Source organism: Xiphophorus maculatus, chromosome 5 (genome assembly GCF_002775205.1).
Source record: "Xiphophorus maculatus strain JP 163 A chromosome 5, X_maculatus-5.0-male, whole genome shotgun sequence".
Taxonomy (NCBI): Eukaryota; Metazoa; Chordata; class Actinopteri; order Cyprinodontiformes; family Poeciliidae; genus Xiphophorus; species Xiphophorus maculatus.
In genome coordinates, this window is record NC_036447.1 from 10,588,715 (window position 1) to 10,605,479 (window position 16,765).

The 16,765-nt window shown below is 37.4% G+C and overlaps 2 protein-coding genes across 2 annotated transcripts; both read right to left on the minus strand.

The window, feature by feature from the left end:
• Window positions 1-743: 743 nt before the first annotated feature.
• On the minus strand, window positions 744-3,736 carry LOC102238068 (DAN domain family member 5-like). Its single transcript, XM_023334458.1, has 2 exons — window positions 3,251-3,736; window positions 744-1,395 (listed from the first exon to the last, which is right to left on the minus strand). Exons 1-2 carry the CDS (start codon window positions 3,734-3,736, stop codon window positions 1,096-1,098), a joined length of 786 nt encoding a protein of 261 aa, XP_023190226.1. The 3' UTR covers window positions 744-1,095.
• A 5,662-nt stretch (window positions 3,737-9,398) lies between these two features.
• On the minus strand, window positions 9,399-13,173 carry LOC102233352 (tetraspanin-1-like). The gene is made up of 8 exons (XM_005809064.2): window positions 13,066-13,173; window positions 11,819-11,890; window positions 10,924-11,139; window positions 10,714-10,788; window positions 10,493-10,600; window positions 10,254-10,382; window positions 10,055-10,147; window positions 9,399-9,919 (listed from the first exon to the last, which is right to left on the minus strand). Exons 2-8 carry the CDS (start codon window positions 11,873-11,875, stop codon window positions 9,860-9,862), a joined length of 738 nt encoding a protein of 245 aa, XP_005809121.1. The 5' UTR covers window positions 11,876-11,890; window positions 13,066-13,173; the 3' UTR covers window positions 9,399-9,859.
• Window positions 13,174-16,765: the final 3,592 nt, after the last annotated feature.

Here is a 16,765-nt window from a genome sequence, read left to right on the forward strand (position 1 = left end):
CATGACTTTTATCCCCTGTGTATTTGGTTTATGGTTTTTGTTGCCACTATAGCTAGATTAGTAGCTCTTGGTTAGCTGCTTAGGGGATTTCCTCAGATGTTCGGTAAATTATGCATATTGAAATAGCTGTCTATAATGTGCATAAATTTGCAATGTAAAAGTTCATAATATAACAATATGTTGATATTACTAACTACTAGCAGTGTGATTGATCACAATAATTTGACAAAGTTGTATGATTACTTTATGAATACAACCTGGAATAAATTCAGATGAGAGCTACCAGCGAAACAATACCGTCTCCCATTGTTCACTCAGCTCTCCATATCTGTAATTGAGAAGTTTTATATATGTATTTTTTGGTAATACATTATTTAGGTAGGAAAGACCCAAATAAGAACAAGCGTCTCATTTACAAAGGTGTTCTGGCCAAAATGACAATGGGTCAAAGCAACAGTAAAATACAAGACATGACATTTCACACATTAGAAAATATCAAATGTCACAAAAGAACTAAACTTGAGAGGAGTCAAATAACATGTGCAACAGTTTAGTCAAAGAAAATCACAATCAAAATTCCAATGAAAACTTAAAATCAAAAATATGTGACAGTGGTTTGAATGATCAACACACAACATCCAAAGCAAAAAATACAACATACTATAATGATGGAAATAGCTGCATGATGTTGTTTGCTGTCTAGAGCCTCTATAAAATCATAAGTTATTTTTAACATTCTTGTTGCTTTCCGTGTATAAAAATGGCATTTTAAATAAATTATATATTTTTGCAACCACAAGTTGTTTTTATTCAGGCTTATTATAACATAAGAACCTCACAAAAACAAAAATCGGCATGACCAAAGTAGGTCATTTGTCAACAGTCATCGGCGGGACACTCCACCAGAATAGTTTACTCTGAATGACACATTCAGACTTGTTCAAATCTAAAGCAGAACACACAGTGGCAAACAAAAGTAAGAGGACTTGATGCACATGTGATGGAAAATAATTGCCCCATTCTTAGCAGCAATGTCGCGTTGATCCGACTACAAACATCAATGCCAATGTTTCGTCCTTTTGGCAGCTGGGACTGTTACAGGTGGGTGTAAGCAGCCGCCTCAGCGCTCCTCTCCTCCCGGCCCGTCTCACACTTGCACTCCTCCACCACCATCACTCTCTTCTCCCAGACCTGGGCTCCACAGCGCAGAGGCACAGTGACTGTCTGAGCTTTGAAAGGGGCACAGCGGGAGCAGGGGGCCCGACGGCGGAAGGCCCCCGTCCCAGGACTCGGATCGACAAACTCCCCCTCGGACGGGACAAAGAGGGAGCTGCACTGGCCGAAGCACAGCTTGTTGTACACTGTCACTGTTTGGCATCCATCTGCCGTCACATGCTGGGAGGAAGACAGAGAGGGCTGAGTTTGGGATAAACAAAGCAGCAGCTTTATGAGTAAATACACATAACAAAAAGTTGACTCTTTAAGTAATTTTAGCTCCATAAATAAACATTTGTAGTTTTAGTTTTTAGTTTGAAGTTCTCCTTAATAATTTTGAGTATCATCAAAAAAGTTTGCGTTTTGATCTAAAGCCTGAACCTAGGTATTTCAGTCAGACAACACAGCTGTAAATGTGAAATACTTCTTGACTAGCTAATAGTATGAGTTCTGATCTCATCATCCTGTTGCTACGCTGCTCAACATACTATGAAGCGATGAGCTCATCTTCGCCCCTTGAATTCGTCTTCTACATGTCAGTAGATGCCGAGAAGGTCACTGACCTCTGAGCTCAAGGGGCTGCTGGGGACAGTGGTGGGATTGAAGAAAAGCAAGCAGAAACTGGCAGCACCAGCAGCGGGCAGGAACAGCACATGAAGTGCAGCGGATGTCTGGCAGCTTAAATAAACCTCCCAGATTGTGAGGATTGTGATGTATTGATGTATTCTGAAGAATGTGTAACAGACCACATGAAAAGCTGTGATTTTGCAGGGACACACTTCAAAACAAAGCGGTAGGAGCTGCTTTTGCAAATCTTCAGATAATTTTAACGGAACAGTCACAACTGTGCTGTTTAATTTGTATTGTCCCAAGACACTATGTTTCATATTATTGATAATCATTGTTAATAATTTATTATCAATGGCAATTCAAAGCAATTCAACACACAGTATTTAGCTCTACCAACAGCTATGGAAATGTGTGCTTTAATTAATGCTAGTGCTTTACTTTTATTCTAGAAGAAAATATGGAACAATATTGCTTTTTAAAAAATTATACTGAAAAATTATAGTTTTTATTTTACTATAGTTCTAAGTATATAGAACTACAATATACACCATATTATTATATGTTGAAATTATATAACAATTACATATGTCACAATTAATTTTGTTGTCTGTAGGGTACATTAGACATCATATTTCTGTTTCCTTTAGGGTTGACAATTGTTACTCAACACATATTGCATCTGTTTATGCGATGCAAATTTCTGCTTCATGAAGGAATGTCTCATCTCTCCTTGGAATATTTTGACTACCTCCTCAGTTAAGAGTCAAGAGTTTGGGGAGCAGCGGGGAGTGGGAGTGTTCATATCCCTGCTGCTAGCAGGGATCTGGCAGGGATCAACTAATTCCATATATATAGAGGAATGGATCTACATGGCCTTGTACATCTTTTAAAAAAGCGATGAAAACAAAATCCCTTCCTTCAGTGCTAATGGGAGGTAATCCTGGATGAAAACCGATTGATTTTCCACGTGGTTGATCAGCTGTATACCCTGCGAATTTTGATTTAACTAGAATTTATCACCAATCAACAATTTTGTTTCAATTTTGGGAGACTGATTTTTTTTTACTATCATCTAGTTTTCATCTGACAAAAAAAAAAAAAATGTTGTAGATGTAAACTCTGAAAAAAACTAAATGAATACTGTTTTGCTTTTTAACATCCAACATATTCAGCTGTGAATTTTGCGGTTTAACCTTCTTGTATATTAACTATCTGCCGGGGGAAACTTGTATGTCAGCATCCATCCCCATGTAGAGTGACATGAATGACTTTGTTAATGATAAAATAATTTTCTTGGTGTTTTACATTAACTGTTTTGAGAAACTTGTGGTGTTTTGTTTGCTGTAAACCAAAATCATCCAAATAAGGGTGTGTGTCCTCTGTGTGAGTCTGAGTTTCACTCTGTTGAATAACTGAAATAAACTTTTTGAAGATATTCTAAGTCATTAAAAGGAAACTTTCTTACCTGAGTAAATGGCACCGCAGTGCATGTTTGCTTAGTATCCTTCAGGCTAACAGGCAGTGACACCTTCCCTCCTTTATCCATGACCTCCTGCCACATCTGCAGTCCTTGTTTCTTTTTCAGATCTGCCTCTGTGGGTCGTTTAGGGCGCAGGTGGCGTAGTGGACTTGTAGCATCCTTGGGGGCTTGGGCAGGACCTGGACGGCCGCGAGACAGAAAGGCAGGGAAGGACAGTCTGGACTGGTGGAAAGGAGCTCCCCTCTGATTAAGTCCTCTCCTGAAGAACGCTGAACTGACCAGGTTACGAGGGTCTAGCTGGACAACCTTAACCATTCCTTTCACAGCTTGGTCAGGTCCGCCACCCGATGATTCAGCTTCATCTCTGGACTCTCTCAGAAGAGAATTATAGGGAAAAATAAGAGCTGAGGCTGTCGAGGTGGGCAGAATGATCAGGCTGATGAGGAAAGCCATAATCTGAAAAAAAGACATAATTTTTGAGCGGAGACACTAAAATTATTATTTTAAAAAAAAACAGTTGAAGCAGCTGTAGAAGTAAAGCAGACTTTAACACTAAAACAAAATGTCAGTAGAGAAACTCAGTTGTCTGGGTGGATGATGGTCCAAGGTTCCAAACGGCAACCTTGCTGTCAGCGCTATGTAATTGTGGTGGAGGGAGTCTTCTTATGTAGGCGGCTGCCAGTTCTCACCTGCTTTACAACGCAAGGAAGGTGTCGCAATTCCCACACCGGACCAGACATCGCACCAAGCTTACAGCCCCGGGCCATGGTTACCACACAGAGAGGGCCTCTGTTTCAAGATAAGTGTTAAAAAACAGCAATCATGAAAACATCTGAACGGGGATTCAGATGTGTGAGATTTGAAATGATAACGTCTGAACCGACTCTAGACTTTTCTTAGGTTGCAGCAGTGGCTTCAGTTTGTTTTAGCCACTGAAACCAAGTTAACCCAGAAAATTCAACAAAAGCACACACAAAGTGAAACCCTTCATGTACAGGATCAAACCTGAAAGCAAACAGGCCAGCTTCAATCTTAGGTTCTACCAGATGGAGGTAAGGTAAAGATTTTTCCAGTAAAAGTTCCAATTTTTGCTAACAGACTTCCAGACATGGTCATTTAGAATGATTAAAAGATGTACATGGTCCAATTAAAACATCAGGTGTTTTATGATGTAATGAGATTCATATTATTAGAATAGGTTTATAAAAACAAGCAAACAAATCTATCTGTCTTAAAGATATCCTGTCACACTTAGTTCTGGATGGATTACCCATTCCCCTTGTTTTTAAAAAATATTAATTCTCTTTTGACTGTCTAGCATTTGGAGCTGGTTATGATGTCATTCCCCTCATGAAAAAAACCCAAATTTGTCTTATGTTTTCTTTGGTTTTGGGGACATGATGCATTCTGTTCATTTCTATTGTCTCCATATGTTTTTCCACTTCATGGTTCCTCTCTTAAATGTGCCACGAAGTATGAAAAAAATGCTGTGGAAATATTTTTAGTAACATGTTAGTACATTTGAGCAATGATAGCTCGCTGATGCTTATAAAGCTGCAAGCTAGGCCAAATTCTTGTTGACACATTATTCCAAGTTAAGTTCATTTGCTATAATACTGCATATGTACAGTATATATATATATATAAATTTCTGTTCACTTCATTTTATTATTTCACCACTGAATAGATTTGCATGTTTTTCAGCTAATTTTATGTCCAGATAAATGTCACATTAAAGGTAGACAAAAGTTTCCGAAACAATTCTCTATCATAGAATCCTGGTACTGAAACAAGGGCAATACCAGATCTACTGCAATTCTCTAAAGATGTGGAAAAAACAGGAATCCTGTTGGATTTACAGTGTTACATTTTTTTCATTTTCATTTATTTGCTAAAAAAATCAAACCCTTTTTAGATTAAACAATTTTAGCTATTTCATTGTATTTTTATGTGTTTAAAAAAAAAAACAACTAAATAATGTAAAACTTTTGTCTGCAGTAGAAAGCAAAGATTGTGTCATATGTTGAATAAATCGATCAGTTCCCAATCACCAAGTCGTTAAAACAAAAACAGTTTACTCTATAAAAGTGGAAGCTTCAAACTGTTGGTGCTGGGTCGCTGCTGCTGAACAATTCAGCTCGTCTGGCAGACGCTCCTGTTAACTTTATTTGTGAAGCCGTAATGAGTTTATGTTCCCTGTGCAAACAAGCCGTGTCCTGTTCATTTATTCCCAAAGGCCGATTCTGAGCCTCTCCCAATCATTAGACCTCACTGTGTCCTGTCGTCCGTGACGTGATCACATGCTGGCTGACTAGCTGACAGTTTTATAATGAAAGGAGTGTTTGACGTTTTCTTATACAAGACAAGAAGCAAGTCTGATTGAGCTTCAGCTTTTATGTGAAGAGGAATTGGCAAAAACTGTAGTCTAGATGGGCAAAGCTGGTAGACTCACAGTCCTATTGACTTATAGCTCTAATTGCAATAAAAAGAGATTCAATAAAGTATCCTTTTTTACTTCAAAATGATCTGCAACTTTGTTTTAGCATACCACATAAAATCTTGATAAAACACACTGGCATTTGTAATTTAATGAGATCAACTGGATAAAAGTTAAAGGGGTACAAATACTATTTCAAGGAACTCTACCACAGATTAACGTTAGTAAAAAGATTGATCACTGTATAATTTTCTACCAGTGATAAAAACCTAGCTTTCTACCAAGTGAGGGTACACTATTTTATATCCACTTTATTTGTGTGCCGAATATGACAATCTGCCACATCTGATGAAAGATGTTTCAACCACAAGAGGGCACTGTTTACAAACTATTCCCTTTTCATTTCCACTGCTGATGGCCAGAAGTATCACTTTTAGTGGGTTTCTAATACTTTTTCTCTGTTACAAAGAATAAAAAATAGAGGGAGAAATGATTGGAATAAAAGTGATGAAAAACTCACTGTAAAATCCAAATCCAATAAAACAATGACTGTTCCTGCTTTGTAGGTTTAGAGAGAGCAGTGGTAAATCATACAGTATTTTCACCAGTGAAACATCGAAGGAGTAAAGAGAAAGGTCAGTTCGATAACAAGGTGGCAAAGTTTAACAAAGCCTTCCTTCCTTGTAGATGTACCGAGTTTATTCTGCCCAACTTCCTGTAAGGGAAAGCAGTCAATAAAGCCATATAAAAAGAACCACGGTGTTAACTGTGAAGACAAAGCTGCTTGGGGGAATAATGGGCCTGAGCCTGTGAAGGAAGTAACACATAAGAGTTTAACTTTTAGAGAAACATTAAAGTTAATTCAGACAGCCACCTTTGTGAATACTTATAAATAACATCTAAAACTCTTCCTTATTATGTCCTGGGTGTGATACAGCCACAGTTTACAGGAAAATACGTCACTGTCTGCTGACTGAGTTGGATACAGTTAATGGATAACTTTGCTTCAGAAGTCTAAGTGTGAACAGGATCAGCTCTCTGTGAATTCATGCCTGAAGCAAAGCGTTGAAGCCTGCTAAGAGCAAAAAGGAAGATGAGATAATCACATGATGGATTTAGTTTCTGATTTACAACCTCTCCTCCAGATAGCATTTGTTTGAATAGAAAGACCCGATATCTGCAGCTCCTCATGTGACAACCCCACCTGCAACTTTTACAGCCAAGAAGGATTAAATGCCACTGACCAGACTCTAGTAAAACACACTCGAATGCCAACACATGCTGTACCTCGTAATCAGCCGTGTCTAATGTAAATGGTAATGTATTAAAAGTAATTAACCTCACATGGCATAAAGTGAATTAAAACACACTTCTGACCATGTGGCGAGACCATATTGATCAAATGCACCTTTTCGTTCCCCGTGCAATTAAACAGCTGTTGGTTCATATCGTCTAATGCCAGGGCCCGAGCTCATGAGCTGGGCTGAGTGCACTAATCAGCTGCCACATGTGCAGCTATGCAAACACACAGGGCTCAGAGGGTTAATTAAAATAGGAGCAGAAAATGATGCAGAAACACACATTGCTTTGCGGCGTCAGTTGCGTTATGTTGATTTGAACTTGTTTTGTCCCCCGACCCACAGTCATGAAACAGAGTATTTAATTTTAATAAACACAAAAAAGAAACTGATGGCAGAGTCAACGAGCAAACAGTAGGATCACTAAAAAACAGAGGCTGATGCACAGAGGTGGGAGTGTGATGATCTAGCGCAGAAAAAGCGCAGAAATATTTTAGTGACATTTATAAATGAGTACTTTGAATCCAATCGAATATAGAAAAACTAATATTAACGCTTCAAGTCTGCAAAAATGAAAACTCAAGCAGAATAACAAGTCGACAGGCCCAGAGTCACCACAATAACAGCTTGTCTGCTTAATTTTGAAATAATGCATGCATGCCAACAACAATAATAATAACAATATAAAAATCTTTTTAACTCGCATTTGACAACCATTGGCTCCTTAGTTTTTAGCTTAGCTTAGTTTATTTTGCACCATTAAAATACAGATCAAACATATTAAGATAAAATGATTATAACACTGCAAGAAGAGGCTCCATCCATGTAACATATTCCAAGAATAAAACCTTTCATCAGTTCGACATAAATTTATGAAATACAATCACATAGAAATAATAAAAACATGGAAACACATCCATAAAGTATTAATGGAATGTGCTCCTCCATTGCTGCTTAGTCATTTTATTGTGTTTGCTTCTTGTTTATGGGCCATGTGGAAAGAGCTCACCTGTGTCACAATAATTATGTTCAGTGGCTAACCCTAGTGCTAAAGACAGGAGGAGTTGCAGATCTAATCAACAATCTACACGGCATCCGAGCTTTCACCTCAAAGTACCCTTTGCTTCCCTGACCTCAGTGTGTTGAGTGTGTGTCATAATTATATTATACTGTGGGAAACTGTAAATCTTTCCACATCAGTTTCAGGTTTTAGTACACTGATTATGGTGCAGTAAACATGGTATGCATTGTGCATGAGATTCACTAATATCAGAGCAACAGGATTAACGTTTTGGTGCAGTAAAAAAGGATTTCAGGTATTTTCTTCAGTATTTGAGCAGAAGTTTACATACACTGATAAGTAGCATGTATGGAGTCTTAATTTGTACATTTCAAGAAATAAATGAAGATGTGATTTTCAGAGTGATGGCAATACTTGTAGCAACTTCCATAGTTTTAAAACTACTTCTTGAGATGGTTCTCACACCACTGTTTGGAAAAAGGCCCAGTAGAGACTTTACTTCCTGATGCACCTCAAGAAGCAGTACAACCCACCACATGTGCTGCTGGTCATCTTCTACAATGCCATTATTCTGTCTGTCCTGTGTTTCTTGATCACTGTGAGGGTTGGCTCATTTGCAAAACAGGACTGGACCAGACTGCAACACACAATTAGGTCTGCAGAGAAAATCATCAGGGCTGACCATCCTTTAATCCAGGACATGTGCAGGTCTGGGGTCAGGAAAAGGGCAGCTAGCATCTCTGGAGACTCCTCACATCCTGGATACAAACTGCTTTGTCGTTTACCTTCAGGCCAGCATTGCAGAGTGCTATTTACATAAAAACAGCCACCACAGAGAGTTTCTTCCCCCAGGCTGCTCCTCTGATGAACACTTAACAGTGTCCAGATCGATACTATGCACATTTGCACTAATTTGACCTTGTTTTCCTTTTTTGTAAAAAGGAACGTCCAGGAGAACATGAGAAATTTAACGTCACGTTTTCCTCACGTTAAATCTATCAAAACTTTTATGTTACTGAGGCTAATAAGCTCAGTCTTTGTTTCCTCTAACCATTTTTTTTTTTTTGCAAAAGACATTTGCCATGCCGTTTTGGAAATATGCAAGTTTCATATATTTTGGAAAATTTTGTTTTTGGAGCAAATACTTTTCAGATGACATCTCCTCCACAATAAATTCAAACATGGATGTAGAGTCATAAGTCAAAAATAATAGTCCCAATATAAAAATCATACTGGTAACAAGTGGATTTATGTGAAACTTTAGCAAGAGGTTGTCCTCTTATCAGCAAAATTATTAACTGAATTGCTTGTTTTGTGCAAAATCAGACATGTGCAGCAGCTGGAAGATAACTTAACAACCTCAGAAATCAACTAATGTGTTCTGTTCTTCATGTTTATTGCACAAACATGTTACAAAGAGAAAATAAATCACATTTCTCAAACAAAGTTTCATTCACCGTTCCTACATAATTAAAAATACAAAATAAATGCATTCTATTAGTGCCATAAATGTGAGTAACATAACACACACATAAAAGCTCAACAGAAGTCACCTCAACGTGCATCATTACATCTCAATGTAGAATACATCAGCACAAAACATCAGTGGAGGTAAAGGCTTCCCAAAACCTTAAATAAATATAAACAAGCAGTTTTAAAATGCACAACATATTAGTATTCCTTCTATATTTTAGTGCTCATAAAGAGTGATAACACTGCATAAAGAGTGTCATCTGTTCATGTTTGAATCAACCTGCTTGAATTAAATATCAGAAAAACTTTTTACATAAAAGGTCCCTTTTTACTTCCATTATTTTTTTTATCATCCCAAGGGCGAATCACTTTCCCTTTTTGCCAGCATTGCAGTAGAGAACCATAGAAACAACCATTGCAGCAATCTGTAAACAAAGAAAATTCATTATCGGTTGATCGAATTCACTAGTATTCCAACCATTTTTAAGCATCTCTACTCGGTACATTTATAATACAAAAATAGTCAAACATAAATCAAATTAAATAGTGTAATACTGTACCTCAAGGGCAGCTATTCCTAGAGCTACTCCAGCAATGATCGCAGAGTTTTCCTCCAACAGCTCCAACAGCTTAACAAAGCAACCTTTAATGTTCTGAAAGGGAGACATTTGGTTTCATATGAGGAAAGACCTGAGAGATAGATCTCCTTTGTATTTGAATAAGAAGCTAACAGAAAACAGAAATGAGTTGGTTTCATACCGCTGTTCGTGCTGCATTTGAAGTGCATGGTCCTGTGCCATCACAGCATGGTGAGGGGTATCTATCTCCAGCGTTGTTGAAAGGGGAGCCTTCGAAATCTGTGTAGTTCTTGTAACCACAGCATTGAAACTGAAGATACATAAAAAAAAAAATAATAATTACACATCTCCTTCATTGCCTCGGTGGAACATATTTTACCACAATAAATAAATGCCTGACAAAAGGAATAAATTCAGTACCTGCTCCATGGTTGTATTCCAGACTTGGGTCATATCATTCTCATTTCCATAGTTTTTTTGAATGTCTGTCCTTACTTCATTTTCTATACTGTCAAAGATTTGATCAACCTGAGAATGAAAAATAAATAGTGATACATTGTTGTTATTTGCTTTTAAAAAAAGATCTGATCTGTAAAATTTAAGACCAGCAATGTCCTGGTTTACATTCCACAGTCTCTTACCTCATCGTTGAAGACGAACAGCACCACACCTCCTGCAACCTCAATGATGAAGATGATCAGCACGAGACTGAAGAACTAAAGGGAGGCAAACAATACAATATGTTTTAGAGAAATTAGCAAAAATAAATAGTTTTACATATTAATTTTTTTTTTTTCTTTACAGCGGATAAATTTATATTCTATGCAAGTGTGATAATAATGATTACCCACCGTCAGCAGCATACACTTGCTCTCTTTGATGGCGCCGCAGCATCCCAGAAAGCCAATGATCAAAAGCACAGCGCCCACACCGATCAGCACATAGCCTACATAGTTCAGCTGGAAGACATCTTCTGGCAACTCGACCACTTTGTCCACCAAACCCAGCAAAGAGTCGCTGTCCACCGTCACCCATATACCAACTCCCAAAATGGCCGCACCTGCCAACTGAACGAGCCAAGAGAAACAAGAGCATTAGAGGAGCAGAAACAAGCAAACAATGAGAGAACATGTAAATCAGGGGTGTCAAACTCCAGTCTTCAAGGGCCGGGATCCTGCAACTTTTAGATGTGCCTCTGCTGCACCACACCTGAATAGAATAATTAGGTCATTAGCAAGGCTCTGGAGAACTTAACTACACAAGGAGGAGGAAATTAAGCCATTTCATTCCAGTGTTTTGTACCTGTGGCACATCTAAAAACTGCAGGACAGTGACCCTTGAGGACTGGAGTTTGACACCTGTGATGTAAATGATGATCATCCTCCTGGACATGTTGGGAAAATCCAACTATTCTAAATTATTACACAATAACTATTCTCATCAAATGTGGTATTTTTTGAGAATTTGTCATATCAAAGAGTTAATGACAGGATTTGTCATGGTTTCTCTACAACATACCACCTAATTTTGTGGAAAAAAATTTTTTAACTCCTCAACCCGATCAGATTTCAAACCCAGCAAAGAGTCGCTGAATATCTTCCACAGGATGCAATACGCAAATGTAAGATGGTAAAATGATGCCGTATAATAGTGTTGCTGACAGTGGGGGGTGTTATTCGCTACAGTTTACACAAGAGAAGAAGTTTCACAGAAAAGAAGTAACACTTTTCTCTTTTCCCAACTTACAAAGATGGCACCGTTGAAGATGAACATCATGACTTTAAGGAAACCTGTGCAACACATCTTGGCTGATTTGGGCTAGTGAAAAGAAGAGAAAAACAAAAACAAAAAAGATTAGCATGAACAGATCAGGTATTTTAACAGATATATCTTTTTTTTTACTTGAAATGAACAGGGTGAGGCGCAGGTGGACACAGAATGCGTCAAATAGGATTAAGCTCTGTCAAACATTAACCCTGGCAAACTACAAAAAAGCAGAGAGGAGGATTCTAATCTTCTTTAAATATTGCAAGTTTTTCTTTCTCGCATGGGGCACGGTTTCGGTTTAAGCATTAAGCTGAAAAATCAATACTTTATTTTAAGTCACTTGACTGTAAATGGTGTATGTTAAGCCCGGATTTACCACAGCATGTAAAATTTACCTGCAACCTTTCCCCTTATGTCTAAACACATTTTAGATATTGCTTTTATAACTTCCTAGTGTGCCAGAGTAATTTATGGAAGCATGTAAAGGTGGTAGCTCATGTTCTTTACAGTTGAGAAAGCGTTGCCATGATTTCTCAGAGTTGATAACTGACATTAGCTTTCTCTAATTAACTGTTTCCAAGGGTTTATGGGTCCAAATGGCACTTTGTTCTAACAAAAAAGCTTTGATATCTTCCTGGAACAAAAGCATCATAAAAATATTCATTCACCCTTGAACCTAACATTGCCCAATTTATTCCTCTGCCTATTCCCGGTTGAGCTCAGTTTAATGGTTATTGAAGATTTTTTTTGGCCCTTCCTTATCAAAACAGGCAATAAAACTCTCATATGACAGCAGGAAAACTAACGCTTGCCTGACTGCCTTCAGTGGAGACAAGAGGACAGTTTTATCCAGTGGACATGCTATATTTTTATTATTTCTTTTAACCAAAATGTAAAAGTTTGATAAATCACTAGTTTTTTTTATTGTGTTTTCTGTTTAAGAAAAGAGCATTGGACTTTGTATCTTCATTTGGTTGGGACTATATAGTATAAAAAAGAGAAAATAATAAAAAGATTGTCTATGACTAAAAAGCACAATCTTGCATCAAATGATCAAACTATGGAACAAAATATTGGCTACGGTTAAAAATATTGAATAAAGAATTCTTCATTTCTTTGACTTTTTATACTAAAATGTAGCTAATTTTCTTAAAAATGTAAAATCTATCCTGGTTCTGCCCAGATAAGTATTTTGGCAAAAGGTGCAGTAAAGCATAAGTTCGTACCTGTACTGCTGAGATGACTGTGTGTCCGCTGAGGTCTGATACTTCAGGTGTGTGTACTCAGTGAGGCTTATGGCCGTCCTTTTATCGACAACGGCTTTCACACACACACCCCCACACACAAACACACACTTGTAAGCTGGAGTTAGTGCCCTATATGTCATCAGGAAATGTTTTTAATCTGATAGCATGACAAGGATAGATTCCTACTGACCAAAGTTCACCTTGAATATGCTTTTATGATCCAAACTTTTCCAAACAATTTATCATCAAACTAACTTCAAACAGCATGTTGAGCAACTCTAACATTTAAGACAAATTGACTTCGATTTAAAACTAAATGTGGATGTAAACTCCAATGAATGAAAACTAGAAACCCTTTCGGAAAAAGTCATATGACTTGACAACTTGTTGTATCAGAGGTTAATTACGGATGTGAATACGTCATGGAAACATTTTGCAATAAATGAAGAGCTTGATTGATTGTTTTATTTCATGCAAAGATAAATGATAAATGAAACTGCAACCAGAGCAGTGAACAAGGCGGAGAAATGGAACAGAGAAATGGAACAGAGATATCTCACAGAAGTATAACTCTTATGACTATTTGACCGAACACATGTAATTGATAAAAATGCCTCAAACTAAAACAAATAAGACAATATACATTTGTGAAGTGGAAGGAAAGTTTATTACAAATAAAAATCTGGAAAGTGTGACATACGTTCATATTTGGTCCCATTTGCTCTGATACATCTAAATGAAATCTAGAGAAATTCACTGTCTTCAGAAATCACCTGAATGGAGTCTAACTGTCAACAATTTCATCCCAGTATAAATGTGGCTGTTCTGTGAAGGCCTCAGAGGTTTGCATTGTTCAATCCGTCCACAAATAGAGGATGGCACAAACCTGTATTTAACACACATGGCCTTTAAAGAAGAACATGTAGAAGAGAGCCATTGTTGAGAGAAAGTCATAAGAGGTAATGTTTACAGTTTGTCACAAGACATGTAGAGGACACAGCAAACATGTGGAAGAAGGAGCTCTGCTCAAATGAGGCCAGTATTAAACACCGTAAATCTTTTTGAACACACCATGATGCTTTTCTTAACCCTCTAATGCGTAAGTGGGTCCTTTTTGAGCCGGTAAGGTCATCTTTTTTGCAATATCTTTGTAATGAAAAGTTTTCATCATTTCATATTCCAGGTGTTCCTCAAAAAAATATGTTACTGATATCATGCAATTCAAGTTTTTAATTTACCTTTTATACATTTTCAGAAATATCATGTTTTATATTACTACCCCATTCTTCCGTGAGTGGGTCAAAAATGACCCGCATTCATTTCCTATGGAATTTAATGGGAATCTCTGTTTCTTACCAACTGTGACTGTCAGGAAAACATTTTTTTGTAAACCATACACACTGAGTCCTAAGTCTCACCCTGAATAATAATATTTTACACAGCAAGAATTTTTGCAAATAATTATTATGTAAATTTTTTACCTCACAAATGTGTATGTGTGTGTCAGTCATGAGTAATGTGACAGCGATATTGTCACGAATCAACATATTAGCCTTCTTCAAAGTTATCCAACACTAGTTATCTAACCAAGTAGCTATCATTACCGCCTATACTTTATCACCGCCTATAAAGGAAGGCGGTAATGATAGCTAGTTGGTTAGATAACTAGTGTTGGCTAACTTTGAAGAAGGTATTATTTGTGGGTGTGGGTGTGTGTGTGGGGGGGGTCTCTGTGTCTGACACCCTGGATAAGAAAACCAAGGGAGATAGAGTGTGAGGATGATATGGAAAACCTGTTGATCAATGTGTTCAAGGTTCTTTCTTTTATCATCTCAATAAATAAAATAAAAATTCATAGCTATATAAATAAATGCATAAATAAATGAGCTGGAAAATAATAGAGTGCCTTCTCCGGGTCGGGGAGGATGTCCTGCCCCAATTGGAGGAGTTCAAGTATCTCGGGATCTTGTTCAGCAATGAGGGAAAAATGGAACGGGAGATCAACAGGCGGATTAGTGCAGTGAAGAGGGTGCTGTACAGGTCTGTCGTGGTGAAGAGAGAGCTGAGTCAAAAAGCGAAGCTCTCGATTTACCGGTTGATCTAAGTTCCTACCCTCATCTATGGTCATGAGCTTTGGGTCATGTCCGAAAAAACGAGGTCACGGATACAAGTGGCCGAAAATAGGAAGGAAGATAGATAAGACAAGATAAGATAAATCTTTATTGTCAGTGTCACGAGAACAACGAAATTTAAAAAGTGCCATCAGTCAGTGCATATGCTTAAAAACAAAAAAATAACTGTCTCACAATTCACACACAATGTAAGAAATAACAAATAACTGGTAAAAAAACACACACACACACAAAAAAAACTAATAAATAAGAATAGCCACATTCTCACATACATCATTCATGATGATTAATGGTTGTTTTTGATTGCATTTAGTTTTGTTATTGCTATCGGGTAGAAACTGTCTCTGAGACGGTTGGTTCTTGGAAGGAAGGAAGGAAGAAAAAAAGAAGGATGGATGGATGCACACATACATACACTCACATGCGTGACACATATAGCATAATAGAATGCAGACAGTAATGTTAGTGTGCTTGGTTAGCTAGCTAGTTTCAAGAAATGTGCTCTTTCGCACCCCCCACCCCATGCCCACACACACACACAATAGATGTTGACATTGTTCATTATTGACATTTCAGCATTGCTGTTGTAAAATTGCTGTTGTCATTTTGTTTTAAAAATGTTCTACGAAGTGTCACAAATGTTCTACATATTGTTCTAAAAACATTTAAAAAGGTGAAAAAGGAAACTATTTCAAACATGAAATAATTCTTGTGTGAAATAAAACACAGTGGAAAGTATTATACAAAACATTATTTTGAATCAAAATGACAAAAGTAGCATAAAAACACATTTATTGCAACCCGGTCAAAAAAGACCCACTCACCAAAGACTGTGTAGTCTGTCTCTCATGCATCAGAGGGTTAAGCTGGGGAAGGGAGACTGACTAGACTTAAAGAAAAGATGGATAGAGAGAGATAAATACAGATTGATTTAGGAAGAAAAGCTTTAAGTCTCACTGTCTCTAATCTGGAAGTGAAATTAAATGGTGACTTTAAATTTGACACAAGTCAAATCTGTAGTAAAAAAAAAAAAAAAAAAAATCTTAATTGCCAAAATCAACAGACAAAATTTTGAAATCATGATTTATGCTTTTATTCACATTGTATTTTGGTGACAGAAAGGATTTCCTCTCTTGTCTTCAGCTTGTTCAAAATGCAGATCAGTCACACCTCCCTTCTGTCCTGCTCTGTACTGGCTTCCTGCGTACTACAAAGCTGATTTTAAAATCCTTTAATTTGTTTTTCAATGTCTCCGACGTCAGCAGACCAGCTGCTCTAGATTGTTCCAAAGACAAGACTGAACTTCTGAGGTGATTGGGTTTTTGCCGTTGGTTGTTAAAAAACTGGTTGTCTCTATGCAGTAGACAGGCTCTTTCACTGTCTTTTCTTAAATTTGTTTTGAACATCTATGTTTTCACACTGGTGTTCACCACAGCATGAATCGTTTATGAGTTATGCTGTTGACCAGTGTTTTACACCTGTTTTCACTTATTTAGTAATTTTATCTATTCTTAATGTACAGAAAATGTTGCATCATTTCATTTCTC